Source organism: Chiloscyllium plagiosum, unplaced genomic scaffold (genome assembly GCF_037043375.1).
Source record: "Chiloscyllium plagiosum isolate Xiang-an unplaced genomic scaffold, Cpla_swu_hap1 HiC_scaffold_10, whole genome shotgun sequence".
Classification (NCBI taxonomy): domain Eukaryota; kingdom Metazoa; phylum Chordata; class Chondrichthyes; order Orectolobiformes; family Hemiscylliidae; genus Chiloscyllium; species Chiloscyllium plagiosum.
Genome location: NW_028270148.1, coordinates 38,712,311 through 38,727,828, shown reverse-complemented (window position 1 = coordinate 38,727,828; position 15,518 = coordinate 38,712,311). Strand labels below are relative to the sequence as shown.

At 38.1% G+C, this 15,518-nt stretch overlaps 1 protein-coding gene across 2 annotated transcripts in view; it reads right to left on the bottom strand.

The window, feature by feature from the left end:
* The window catches only part of thada (THADA armadillo repeat containing), a 380,305-nt gene that overhangs the window by 252,333 nt on the left and 112,454 nt on the right, over positions 1–15,518 (bottom strand). For both annotated transcript variants that reach the window (XM_043695686.2, XM_087991280.1), the window contains exon 25: positions 12,984–13,075. In XM_043695686.2, coding sequence (XP_043551621.2) covers positions 12,984–13,075 — 92 coding nt within the window. The remainder of the gene's footprint in view (positions 1–12,983; positions 13,076–15,518) is intronic.

Here is a 15,518-nt window from a genome sequence, read left to right as displayed (position 1 = left end):
TCTGAGTAAAGAAACTATCTCTGACATGTGTCCTGTATCTATCACCCCTCAATTTAAAGCTATGTCCCCTCATGCTAGCCATTGCCATCCAAGGAAAAAGGTTCTCAGTGTCCAAGCTATCTAACCCTCTGATTATCTTACACATCTCAATTAAGTCACCTCTCAACCTTCGAACTAAAACAGCCGCAAGTCCCTCAGCCTTTCCTCGTAAGACCTTCCCTCCAAACCAGGCGACACCCTAGTAAATCTCCTCCGAACCCTTTCCGAACCATCCACATGCTTCCTAATAATGCGGTGACCAGAACTGTATGCAATACTCCAAATGTGGACACCAGAGTTTTGTACAGCTGCAGCATGATCTCATGGTTACGAAACTCAAATCCCTCTACCAATAAAAGCCATGCAGCTTTTATGGAGGGATTACAGATGGTCTTGGTAATATAAAGGCTGCATACTGACAATAGAGACTTACGTACTCAGCTCTCTCTTCAGAGTAAAATAGCCATTCACAAAGCATCAGACTACTGGACTTGATACATAACAATATCCAGATGCAAACTACTGGCACAGCATAACACGCCTGATTGTGGTAACATTGGTTCATTAAATGGGTAACAACCAAACAATATTTATTCTGGTTATTATACTAATTATTCTGGTTTATCCACCAAATAAGTATGCTGTCTTTAAAAAGCAACAAGTATTTTGAATGGTTATGAATTGTTACTTTCCCTCATTTAATTATCAGAGAACTTCCAATAACAATGCTTATGTTCAGTGCAGAATATGCTGTTTGCTTTAATCATCATTGTTTTATTGTATTGCTAGGTGCACCTCCCTCTTTCATTTTGTTTATTTCTATTGTGCTTGGGTGTCTCTTTGTGGCCTCTTATTTCTGTGTCTTTTGAGAGTCTCTTTCGACTGTGTAATTTTACTGGTCTTTTCTTGTATAATTTGCCACTTCTATGCTATTTTCTTTTGCTGTAGGAAAGTCTAGCTGTTAATTAGTGGTAAATATGGGTTATGGTTGGAGAATGGCCTAGAAATGGCCATAAAAGACTTTGGAAATGCAGGTCTGATAGAGGTGTAGAGCAGCGTGGACCACTGTGTGGAAGCAGCAGGAAGCCAGATTAAGGATGCGCCCTTCAATATTTGCCCATCTTGTTAAGTACCCTCTGCTCATGCTGTCACCTGCCTGTTCACCTATGTACCCACATGGCTCTGTTTTCTATATGTGCATGCTATTTTTAAACTCTATCCTCTTATTGCATTCCTTCATTCTGCCACATCTTTCCTTGCAATTTTTCCTACTGGAATTATCTTGTTTTCCCACATGCTTTGTTTTCCTATCTGTTTACCTTGAAACATCTTCAACTTCTTTCATTAACTAATCTTTTGCCCGCTCCCTATCTTCCCCAGAAACTGCTTTGTATCTTCATGCTCCTATTCCAAAGTTATGATGGTCTCCCCCAAATAATGCAAATTTCATGTACTTTTCAGACCCTGCATTTACATCAATGCCACACCTCAGTGAGGGTAGAAAAGGCTGAACAGTGTGGGGAAAGGAGGATAAAAAGCTCAGAAAAATGTCCAATGGAAAATAAAAACTTCCTAAAGAGGGAGTGTGTTGTACATGCTGTGATGCCAACTACCACTAACTTTGGGTAGTTTGTTACCAACATCCTTTTTTTCTTGATTGGGTCTGGAGGCCTACTTAGAAAGTCATACAGCATAGAAACAGACTCTTTAGTCCAGTCAATCCATGCCGAATGTAACCCCAAACTAAACTAGGCCCACCTGCCTGCTCCTGGCTCATATCCCTCCAAATTTTTCTGATGCAAATGTGTTTTATCCTAATGTGTTTTAAATGTCGTAATTGGACCCACAGCCATCATTTCCTCAGGAAGTTCATTGCACACACAAACCACACTGTGTAAAAAAAAGTTGCACCTCATCTTTTTAAAATCTCTCTCTCTCACCTTAAAATTGCACCACCTAGTCTTGAAATCCTCCACCCTAGAGAAAAGACAACTACCGCTGATCTTATCTATACCCTTCATTATTCATCTTTAAAGTTGCCTCTCAAACTCCTATGCTCTAGTAAAAAATGTCCCAGCCTCTCCCTATAACTTAAACCTTCTATAGCCAGCAACATCCTGGCAAATCCCTTCTGAACCCTCTCCAGCTTAAAAATATCCTTTCTATAACTGGGCGACCAGAACTGGATATGGCATTCCAGAAGAGGCTTCACAAATGTCCCATACAACCTCAATATGACTTCCCAACTCCTACACTCAAAGGACTAAGCAATAAAAGGTAAGCGTGCCAAACAACTTGTTATCCACCCTGTCTGTTTGATTTGGGAGAGCAAAACCACTAGTCAATCTTAATGAGAAGTGGGTCTTGTCTTAAACAAGAAATAGTTTACTGTATGCCAGCAATCAGGTACAATTTATATTACTAACTAAATCATTGTTATGGAGACTGAGCAGACTATGACAATGGATCTGTTCTCTTTGAGATGCTATGATGTTCTGCATTTCCCTCCAAAGTTGTTATGACATTCAGGTTGGAACCTAATGCAGTCTCCAAACTTAACTCTTGTGGGGGTTTACCTTACTATTTCCTGATACATTACTTTATATAACAAAAGGGAAATGAAATTTTGAGGTTCAACTGCATTACCAGTTAACAAGAAGTCTGAATACTGCAGCGTTAAATACACCAATTATACATTTAAAAATCAGCAACCAAGCGGAAGTAGTGTAGACTTAATTCAAAATTGTTAATGCATCCTTAATAGATCTCTTACAATGTTAATTCAAAAAACAATCTGTTTCTAATCTGTTTGCATTCATTTTCTTATTTCTCCTTTAATGTATTTTCCATTCATAGCTCATCCTTTCTGCTGCTGTCTGTTCTTTTGTTTTTCTTTCAAGAGGGTGGTATGGCAGAAAGAAAGTTGCCAATGACTACAACTATTTTTTTTTTAAAAAGTGTCAAAAAAGCAGACTTCAGTCCTCAGTTGCAGTCTTTCCAACCCTTTCCTTTTGCTTCCCTTGTCTAACACAGTTTGAAAGATCAGCAGTGCCATCTAGTGCCACAGACATTCGAAGTAAATAATACACTCATATACAGAGTCACAGAATCTACAGCACGGAAACAGACCCTTCAGATCAACTCGTCGACGATGACCAGAATCCCAAACTAAATCAGTCCCAGCTGCCTGTGCTTGGCCCATTTCCCTCCTAACATTTTCTATTCATGTAGTTATCCAAATGCATATTAAACACTATAACTGTACCTATATCCACCACTTCCTTTAGAAGTTCATACCACACACAAACCACCCTGTATGTAAAAAAAGTTGCCCCATGTCCTTTTTCAATCCTTCTTCTCTCACCTAAAAAAATGCCCCCCAGTCTTGAAATCCCTCACCCTAGGAAAAAAGTCACCTGCCATTCTAACAAATCTTCTCTCAGTAAATTCTTTCCAAGGGGAACAGCCCCAACTTCTTCAATCTATCTCATAACTGAAGTTTCTCATTCCTGGAACCATCCTTGTAAATCACTTATGCACTTTTTCCAATGCAGTCACATCTTCCCCATAACGTGGTGCCCCATCTGCACACAATATTCCAGCTGAAGTCTAGAAAGTACCTTGTATAACTTCAACATCACCTCCTTGCTTTTGTACTCTATGTCCCTATTATTATATGCAAGAACACTGTATGCTCGGTTAACTGCTTTCTATAACTGCCTTGCCACTTACAATTATCGGTGGACATAGACCTGTTCCCTCTCCTCCTGCACCCCATTTAGAATTGTACCCACTATTTTATATTATCTTTCAATGTTTTCCTGATTGAAGTGCATCACCTCACATTTCTCTGCATTTAACATCAGCTGCCACCGATCTGCCTACTCCACCAAAACTTTTTTAAAAATACCCAAACCTCATCCATGCATAATTTCTAGGACTAAAATCATGATTTGGGAATTAATTGAGGCAAACAGAAAATGACCAGTAGCTAAAAGCTAAAAAAAAAATTTGTATGAACAGATTGCATATTATTCCAAATGGCACACATTAAAATTGTATTAAGCTTTGGCTGGTACTTTCCACATTATACCAATTCTGTGCAATAAGATACACAATTGCCATTAATACAAGTTCTTGAACAAACTGCAGACCTAATCTCAACCACTTAGGATCAAACAGAGAGCACAGAACAGTACAGCACAGTACCAGCCCTATGGCGCTTATCCCAAAAGAGAAAATGCTGGAAAATCTCAGCAGGTCTGGCAGCATCTGTAAGGAGAGAAAAGAGCTGATGTTTAGAGTCTAACTGACCCTTTGTCAAAGCTTTGGCAAGCCATGGGAAGGTCCGGGAACTATGGCGCTTATGCTGTGTCAATCTTCTATCCTACTCTAAGATCAAACTAATCTACATACCCTTCATTGTACTATATCCCACGTGTCTATCTAAGTGTCACTTGTCCCTAACGTATCTGACTCCACTACCAACAGTGCATTCCATACTCCCACCAATCTGTGTAAAGGACCTACTTCTGACATCTCCCCTAAACTTTCCTCTAATCACCTTAAAATTATGCCCCCTCATGATAGCTATTTCAGCCCTGGGAAAAAAGTCTCTGGCTATCCACTCTATGCCTCCCATCATCTTGTACACCTCTATCAAGTCACCTCTGATCCTTCTTCGCTCCAGTGAGAAAAACTCAGCTCTTTCAACCCTACATCATAAGACATGCCCGCCAGTCCAGGCAACATCCTGGTAAATCTCCTCTGCACCCTTATTAAAGCTTCTATATACTTCCTAATGAGGAGACAACTAGAACAGAACACAACACAATATTCCAAGGGTGGTCGAACCAGGGTTCTACAGAGCTGCAGCATAGCCTCGTGGTTCTTAAACTCAATCCCCCTGCTAATAAAAGCCAACACACCATATGCCTTCGAAACAACCCTATCAAGTTGGGTGGCAAATTTGGAGGATATATGGACATGAACCCCAAAATCCCTCTGTTCCTCCACACTGCAAAGAATCTTGCCTTTAACCCTGTATTTTACGTTCAAATTCCACCTTTCAAAATGAATCACTTCAAACTTGTCCAGGTTGAACTCAATCTGCCACTTATTGGCCCAGTTCTGCATCCTGTCAATGTCCCGCTGCAACCAACAACAGACCTCCATGCTATCCACAACTCCACCAATCTTCGTATCATCAGCAAACTTATTAACCCAGTCTTCCACTTCCTCATCCAGGTCATTTATAAAAATCACAAAGAACAGAGGTCTCAGAACAGATCCCTGAGGAACACCACTGGTCACCAAGCTCCTCACAAAGCTATGCTGACTATCTCTAATCAAGCTATGGTTTTCCAAGTATTCATAAATCCTGTTTCACAGAATCCTTTCCACTAATTTGTATCTTACAGACATCAGACCGACCGGGGCCTATAGTTCCCAGCATTATCCCTATTCCCTATCTTGAACAAGGAAATAACATTTACCACCTTCCAATCATCTGGCACTACTCCAATAGACAGAGAGGATGCAAAGATCATCACAAAAGGAACAGCCATCTCTTCCCTCACTTGTAACTTTGGGTATATCCTTGGGTATATCCCACCTGGCTCAGGGGACTTACTTATCCTTATGTTTTTCAACATTTTCAGCATATCTTCCTTCTAAACATCAAACTGTTTGAGCATAGCAGTCTGTTTCACACTGTCCTCACAAACATTGAGGTCCCTCTCAGTAGTGAATACTGAAGCAAAGTATTCATTAAGGACCTCCCTGACATCCTCAGTCTCCAGGCATAAGTTCCCTCCACTATCCCTGATTAGCCCTGCCCTCAGTCTAGCCATTCTCTTGTTCCTCACATAAGTATAGAAAGCCTTAGGGTTTTCCTTAATCCTACCCTCTAAACGTTTTTCATGCCCCCTCCAGCTCTCCTAAGTCCATTCTTCAGTTCTTTCTTGGCTATCTTGTAACCCTCCAGAGCTCTGTTCAATCCTTGCCTCCTTGACCTTAAGTAAGCTTCCTTCTTCCTCTTGACAAGATGGTCCACATCCCTTGTCACACACAGTTCTTTCAACTTACATCCTTTCCTTGTCTCAGTGGACAAACCTGTTCAAAACTACCAGCAAGTGCTCCCTGAACAATCTCCAAGTCTCTGTCATGCATTTCCCCGAGAATATCTATTCCCAACTTAGGTGCCCCACTTCCTGCCGAAAGCATTGTTTTTTCCCCTCACCCAATTATATACTTTCCCATACTGCCTGCTCCTATCCCTCTCCACAAGTATAGTGAAAGGTCAGGAAGTTGTGATCACTATCACCAAAATGCTCTCCCACTGAGAGATTGGACACCTGACTTGGTTTGTTGCCAAGCACCAAATCCAGTGTGGCCTCCCCTTTGGTCGGCCTATCTACATATTGAGTCAGGAATCTTTCCTGGACATACCTGTCAAAAACTTCTCCATCCAAACTATTTGAGAACTAAGGAGGTTCCAATCATTATCAGGGAAGTTTAAGTCACCCATGACAACGACCCTGTTGCACCTTTGCAAACTCTGCTTCCCAATCTGCTTCTCCATGTCTCTGTTGCTAGCTGGGGAGTTTGTCTGTAGAAAAGTCCCAATAAAGCGACTGCTCCTTTCTGACTTCCATCCTTACTGACTTTGGAGACAAATCCTCCTCATCGACCTCCCTTTCTGCAGCTGTGATACTATTCCTGATTAGCAATGCCACTCCCCCTCTTTTACATCACCTACCCCCTCACCAGTGGTGACCCTTAGCTCCCATATCCTGCAAGAGGAGCCTATTTTTATCACAGAGATTGCAAAACAGGTTGCAAGACTATTCAATCAAAATAATCTTTTGGCATTGCAATAAAGAACTTATAGTATTTAATTAACTGTAAAACATGCATTTTTAATTAAAAATGTTTTAGCCAGCAAAATAAATTGTATTTAGCAGCAAGAGAGGACAAATACGTCTTTTGTACAGCAAAAATAATATACATAAGTCTTTAAAAAACTTAAATCATTAACCAGGTGTTAAAATTATATTTCTGAGTACATCAAAAGATTAACTAAAAGTACTTCCTGATTGTGATAAAAATGCAAAAATTATGTATGTATCAGGCTACAGAATGTTTGGAGACGAGCATCTATTCAAAGGTTGTAGCTGCGAATGTTAAAAGATATTCTGATTTCTGGTTAGTGTAGATATTTTTGATCTAGAATAAACATTCCATTTCTCACTTTTGAAAATCACACTCTAAAATCAAATGATCTTAAAATCAATTTGGATTAGACTCTTTCATGAAACTAAGTTTTGTTTTAATCATATTAACTAGCTCTTGCATTCTCATTCATAAATATTTCACATAAAATTTTCTAACTTAAGGAAAACAATGTTGTCAAGAATTCAAAAAGATTATAAGCCAAGCTAATCCTCCTTGTCACTGCAGCCTTTCTTCAAATAAGTCACAAACAATTAGAGAGAGATCAGCAACCAGAGCTCATGTTACAGAACTGACCTTAAATTTCAAATTTGCTTTTCTTTATTATTACAAATATCCAAGAACTGTCTCAGAACCAAAATTTACCCTGGAAGAAAATAATTCTCTTCAGCATGAGCTTTGCTAAACAGATCAATGTTTCCAGCTCTGGCTGTTCCCTACTCCACAAAATACGAATTTATAATTACTATTAGGGCACTCAAACTCCCATACACTTTTACAATAAACAATGAACCCACTGATTTACATTACTTGTCAAAGCGTATCAGCTAATCTTTGTAGGATTACAATATAATTTCAGAAATTCAATTTAGCCTGTTACTATGGTAATGTAACACTCTTTTGTAATAGAAGATGAATTAGTGCTTACCATCTTTTTGTCAGGTCTCACTAAGTTGCCCTGGTTTAGTCTAGCTTTTAATATGATTGAAAGTTTTTAATATGAAGCCAGCACTGCAACTGAATGTATCAGTTTTTTCAGAATTCTAAAAGGCATGAAGATTACCTCATAAGTTTCCGAACCTTCCTTGCATCTTAGGTAGTACAACTACATTTTTCACTCCGGTCCAGTACTATCAAGTCAGAGAAATACAGCAAGGGAACAGACCCTTCAGTCCAAATAGTCCATGCCGAACATAATCCCAAACTAAACTTGCTCCACCTAGCTACTCCTGACCCATTTCCCTCCAAATCTTTCCTATCCAAATACATATCCAAATGTCTTTTAAATGTTGTGATTGTACCCACATGCACCATTTCCTCAGGATGTTCATTCCACAAGCAAACCACCCTCTGTTATAAAATATTTGCCCCTCATATCACTTTTAAATTTCTCTCCTCTCACCTTAAAAATGTGGTCCCTTGTCTTGAAATCTCCCATCCTACGGAAAAGACAATTGCCATTAACTCTATCTATGCCCCTCTTTATTTAATGAGCTTCCAGAAGGTAGCCTCTCAATCTCCTCCGCTCCAGTGAAAAAGTCCCAGCCTTTCTTTATTACTCAAATCTTCCATTTGAAACATATTTTTGAAACTTAGTTGAAATAAAACTCCACTTGTGTTGATTTATTCTTTTGTAATCTCAAAATGAAATTTCTATTTCCTACTCCAATTGTTCTATTTTTATAGATTGCCCACCTCTCAATTACTTAGCTTATTGTGTTCACAAATGTAACAGGGTTCCTACATTTCACCATATCCATTCATTTCCCAATCTCATGTCTGCTGTGTGACGATGCTACTCCTTTAACAAGGTTATGGTATCCTTGGCATTTTTTTTTCCCCCAGAGAGATTGTAAAAGCAGTGATTCTGAAAAGTCAGGCTTGGATGAGTTAGGGCCCAGTTTTACTTTCGCTAACAGATACTGCCTCGGGCAAGAGACTTTCAGGTTTGGGAAAAAAAAACACTTTTACAATGAAATGGGAGTGGCCAGTTCTCCCAGTTCAGCTTTTCTTTGGTTTGGTTTTAGCAGTCTGACTGTTCACTGAAAGCAGGTAGGTAAAAACAATGACTGCAGATGCTGGAAACCAGATTGTGGAGTAGAACGGTGCTGGAAAAGCACAGCAGTTCAGGCAGCATCCGAGGTGCAGTAAAATTGACGTTTTAGGCAAAAACCCTTCGTCCGGAATTCACTGAAAGCAGTCAGTTCAGCTTGAGGCTGCTGATCCAACGAAAAGGTTGCTAGACCCAAGGAAGCAGGTCCATGCTGATCTCTCTGTGACTTCTCTCTTGTAATACCCTGTGTTTGATTTTAATTTTTTGCCAAGGGGTGTTTATGGAGATTGTTGCAAGTATTGGGAACAGCATCATTAAGTTGGGATGTTCTGCTGGGTTTTTGGATAGATTAAGTTATTCTGTTCTTTTTTGTTTGTTTCATTCCATAATCTTATAAATAAATTCTGTTTTGTTTATAACTAGGTGGTTTGACCACCTGCATCACTCCTGGAATATCCAATATACACCTGCTTAAAACAACTAGCCAAGTTCGGATCTGGTCCAGTTTCTTAAAATGTTTTGTTGGGGTTTGCCCTGATTTGGAACAGTTGTAAATGCCATGTTCATCATTGCTAGTTTCAAGCTGTTAGTAATTAGTAAATGTATATATATTTCAGTATCCAGGATTTTAAAGGTGCATATACTTCAAGGATAATAAAACTTTCAACTGACAAGATGTCATTTGCTTTCAAGCTCCCTACTGCTAGGTATTTATTTATGTACTCAGCTGGAATTTGGATTTTTGTTTAGTTTATGATAAAGAAATAGATATCCTGTGCAGTTTTAATAAAACCATCATACAAATGACTGGTACTTCACTGATTAACAATTTAATATACTAGATGACATTAAAACGTACTAGATGACATTAACTTCTCAGAACAGCAAAAATTCATTTTAACCGGCACCCAAGGCACCAGCACTCTCCATAAATCAGGAAATGTATAAACTTGAACCACCAGACGTTTATTGTATTATTCCGATCTTCACAATGTTCAAGTAGTCAGTTGAAGATGTGAGTAAGAAGGCTCTCTGCCGGTAAGTTTTACTCAAATTATTATTTAAGTGATTTATACTGCAAATAAAGTATAATAATGATGTGTATACCCCCTGCATTACATTTCTACTGTTGTGTTTTTATATTGATTATGTGGACCACTTGATCAACTGGTACATACTGATCTCATTGGTGCAAGTTAATCAAAAGGTTTGCTGTAAATCAATACAAAATCTTAACCAGATTGATACCTGCTCGAAAAAGGGATAAATTACAACAGACTGAATAGATAAATTTTGCATTCCTTTAAGAGTAGAAAACTAGATGGTTTTGTAATTGATAACAGAAATATTTATGAAGCATTACTATTCCATTTGTTGCTTAATTATCCACCATAATTCATGAATGGATGCAGCAGAACTGTAGCATTTTGATTTGAAATGATTTGGGGTCATGCAGCTCTCTCAGCATGCAATCTTATGTTATAACTCACCAGATAAGTACCTTATTTTTGGATATGACTGCTGCCAGTCCTGACATGTTGTTCTATGTTCTTTTTTGTTTGTTTCATTCCATAATCTTATAAATAAATTCTGTTTTGTTTATAACTAGGTGGTTTGACCACCTGCATCACTCCTGGACTAATCATGCTAATTGTATTATACTTATTATTTAATCGTATGCAGGTCATTCGTATTAACAGGAGATTCACTTAGATTTGTGCTATTTTATAATGGAGCAGACAAACTGTGGTTGCAATATTGTATATCGCTGTGAATAAAAGTTTGTAATAATAATAAAGTTTGAAATAATCAATGTAATAGTGTATCATGGTTAGGCTTTCTTGAATACAACATGATCAAAGAAGATGACTTTGTGAAACCAAAAAGTGGAAACAAATAAATATTCAGACAGAAAACTAAAATCTTTGGGCTATTGTGGAAAAAAGCAAAAATTACTTTAAATTTTCAAGACAACGTGATATTTTTCAGTCCTGAGACACATGACCATGTAAAAGAAAAAGGTGCCTATGTAGGACTGATTGCAATTCTACCAATGATAAAACAAGTTATGGACAATGTTGCTTGCTACAAGAATTGGTTGCAGAGACAAGGGGGATATTGTAAACAAAATTATACAGAAACGGATAGGATTTGATTTGAGACCACAGCATAGTTTTGGATTGGCACCAGCAATGAACTGTCAATTACAAGTTCAGAAATGTGTGTAAACATGAATATCTTGATCATGAATAAAATAGCTGAGAGCTTTGCCAGCAATGTACTTTGTGAAAGGAAGATGGGTATTGGTTTGATACTAAAACAATTATTGGTTGCTCTACTCTAACTAGTTTAAATTAACACCGGTGTCTATTTGTAAATAGAGGTGAGCATACTCATGTCTTTTGACAATGCAATAGGAATAGATTTTTGCAGTATGATGATATGATGATCTGATCCCCAAATGCTTTTATAATGAGGTAAAAGGACTGGTTCCTTCACAAAAGAGAAGAGAACACTGCATAACTACATCAAAAATGGAACCATATGTTTAAAAGGACAAAAATATGAAGACAGTCTGCACCACAATTGGGTCTGCATTAGTTGTACAATTGTGTCACTCAGTAACTGAATAAGTCAGAGAGGCAAAACTTAAAAGTGTCAATCTGTACTCAAGACGTCTATAATTGTCATCCATGTATTTAATAGGTTTTTCCGAATTTAAAAGGGTTTGTCATATAAGCTAAGTGCACGATAAATATATAAATCGTCTAAGAAAAGTTGACTATTTTCTTTAATTTGTAAATAATTAAGATGAGGGCCAATGGAATAAAAGAGATGAATCCGTTAAAGCTCTTTGATTTTCAGGACGGAAGGACAGTACGGTGACTCAGTGGTTAGCACTGCTGCCTCACAGCACCAGGGACCTGGGTTCAATTCCCACCTCGGGCGACTGTGGGTGGAGTTTGCACATTCTCCCAGTGTCTGCGTGGGTTTCCCCCGAGTGCTCCCAAAATCCAAAGGTGTGCAGGTCAGGTGAATTGGCCACACTAAATTACCTATAGAACTAGCTACATTAGTCAGAGGGAAATGGGTCTGGGTGGATTACTCTTTGGAGAGTTTGTGTGGATTTGTTGGGTCGAAAGGCCTCTTTTCATACTGTAGGGAATCAACCTCTGATCGAAGTGATTTTTCCTGATCTCAGTTCTAAATTGGGACGGCATGGTGACTCAATAGTTAGCATGCCGCCTCACCGCACCAGGGACCTGGGCTCAATTCCACCCTTGGGAAACTGCCTATATGGAGTTTGTACATTCTCCACATGTTTGTGTGTGTTTCTTTTGGGTGCTCCAGTTTCCTCCTATAATCCAAAGATATTCAGGTTAGATGGACTGGCCATCATAAATTGCTCATAGTGTCCAGAGATATGCAAGCTTGGTGAATTGGTATGGACTCGCTGATCTAAATTTATTTGCACACTCTGCATGCAAAATGTTAGATATCAGAGTAACAGGTAGACTTCTCCATTCTCTAAATCACATTCAGACTACACTCTCTCAGAAACCATATGATAAATGGTGCAGAATCAGGCAAAATTGTTCTGCTAGTCTCATTTGTTTACTATTAGCCAGCAGTCACTTTCAATTGCATGAAAATAACTGAACACAACATGCAGGGCCCATCATGGGCATGAACCCTGAACACCAATACTGCTTACAGGAGCTGTCACCAATAAGACAGGCGGCGCACTTCTGACAAAATGTGTGTGCACTGCTTGCCATACTGCATCTTCATTAAAAGCAGAATAGTACCGCCAAATTTCAAAGGTGCAAACAATAAAATGCAAGAGCAGCTGAAATCAAGGACAACAAAGTTTACTTGGGATAGTTATTCTTTGGAAAATAAATTAACAACAAAATAAACAGAGGTGAAACAATACCTGTTTTTCTTAGAACATTCATCTTTTCCTCTTTTGACGCCAAATATCCTAGTAATCAGTGCACTAAACAACAAAGTAGAAGAATTTCGTACCTGGTAATCAAATGCAAGGAGAAAATGTTATGAATGAAACCTTCCTTGTCCACTTTTTAAAAAAGTTGTTTCTGCACTTCTATTGTACACATTTTAAACCTGATTAAAATCAAAGAACAGAAACAGATAAGTTTTAGAAGAACCCAAAAGTGATACACATTATGGAGGAATCTGAGACATTCGGAGATCCAATGGCCTGTGTGGCAAAAATATTCCTCAAGAAAATTAGCAAGTTATTTGAGAATGCAAAATGTAGCCAATTAAAGGTGATTCATAAGCTGTCATTACTGATACTGACAAATCAATCATCTTCCACGGTCTCAAACAAAACTCTAAATTACGTTATCCAAGCCATCTCCAAGGAACAGGTCTTTCTTCCCCCTGTTCATCTGTGGCTGATTTGTTCAAGATATTCAAAAGTTATTTATTTCAGTGCTGGTTTTGAAGATTTCAAGTTTCTGATAAACCAGATGGTTAAGAACTAGGAAAGTTAATGGTACAAGCAAAGTAACTTAATCAATTGCTTTGTTCTTTATCCCAGAAAGATCTCAGTTTTATGTCTTATCCAAAAGAGGATACCTTTGGCACAACAGCACTTCCTCAGTACTGTCCTGAGTCCAGTGTTGATTGTGCTTAAGTTTGTGGAATTTGATACCATAACTTTCTGACTAATGGATAAAAGGGCTAACAATGAGCCAAGTAAAATTTCTAGTTTTATTGGCAATCTTTGCCAAATTAGAGATATTTCTGTGCTGTGTGTTCCTGCTATTTAGGAATTGGACTGACTTTGCAAAATGATTTCATACAGAGCTGGCAGAGGTGACACTGGATTTGACTTCTGGGTTGAAATGGCTGAGTGTGACCTGCTACTTCTGTCCCCAAGCTATAAACAACCATCTGATCTAAATTTGAGATTCTGGTTTTCAGTGCTGTTGATTCTGGCTGCCCCTTTTCTTTAATATTAGTTCAATAAACAACAAGGTGCAATTCAATTTACTGGAACTAAAACTGTATACTTAATCCTGCCTCAGATCTGAGAAGTCAGTTCCAAGTCAGTGAATAAGTGTAATCAAAAATAAACCTACATTCAGGAACATTAAAACATATACTAAACAATAATGGTTAAATACCTCACAGTTTGAGACTTTACTCAGTAAATGCAATATAATGCCATCTTTGTGCAGCAAAGACACGTGAACTCTCCAAAAACCACAACTAATATGCCATTTTCCCTTAACCCAATAATTAAAGATTGGAATAAACAGGACCTTTTTTTCCTTCGGTAAACAAATTAAGGAAGGATTACATCCACAACCGACATGTCTTTTGGAGACTTTTAGATTATACTGTGTGTTTTTGGCAACTTCGGGTTATTTATTTTAGAGCAAGTTTGTTTGATTTGGTTGGGAGTGCAGTCATTTCCGCAAATATCACACTCCACAAAAAGACAGCTAGACTTATTAAAAACTCTTTCTTACTCTACATTTGTTTCAGTGAAGAAATCTTCTGAGCTTTACATAGGATCTTGCAAATTTTCCATCAGGCAATGAATCAATGAGATACAATTTCTTTCAACTAAACTTAATCCTTCATATTTTTAGAATCAATATTATTTGATATGGATATTGTTAATTCTGTTTCCATGCGGATTGAAAAAAATTAAACAAGTAAACTGGGTACAGAAGAAAAAGCTTGCACACTGGCAACATCCAACAGAACAAAGACTCAACTATTAAAACAACCATTTAGAAATACTGGAGATCTGAAATTTTAAAAAAGTGTTCAATAGACTCAGCAGATCTGAGAGCAGCTATGAAGAGAGAAACAAAGTTTGGTATGGCTGCTCCAGAGCTCCGAAGAAGGAATATCAAACTTGGAACGTTAACTTTGTTTCTCCAGAACATTGATTTTAACCAACTATCTTCCTGGTCGCTGCCTGAGTAGCCTGGTCAATTAAAATGCAACCTGTAGTACGGTACTTTTATTTAAACAAGCAAATTCAAAATCACTGCCAACCCAATAACAATGCGTGGCCTGATGAAATAATAAATAGAATGTTGAACTTGTACATCAGCACTTCAGTTAATCTCTATTTTGGTACATTTAGCGATTCTATACCCAAATGTTTGACCACTGAAATAGAAATTAATTGGGGGTTACAATGTAAAGCTTTAAACTTCTGAGTTAGATAGTCCTGCTGCATCATTGCCAGAAAACTAAAGATGTCAGTTTTAAACATGTTATGTTTCAATTTTAATACTATCACATGAACCCTCCTAAACATTTTATATTGTTTACACAAATACTTTTAACAATAATTTATTCAGATTATAATTAGAACAAAGAACAACACAGCACAGGAAAAGGCCCTTCGGCCTTCCAAGCCTGCGTCAATCTAGATCCTCTATCTAAACCTGCTGCCTATTTTCTAAGGATCTGTATC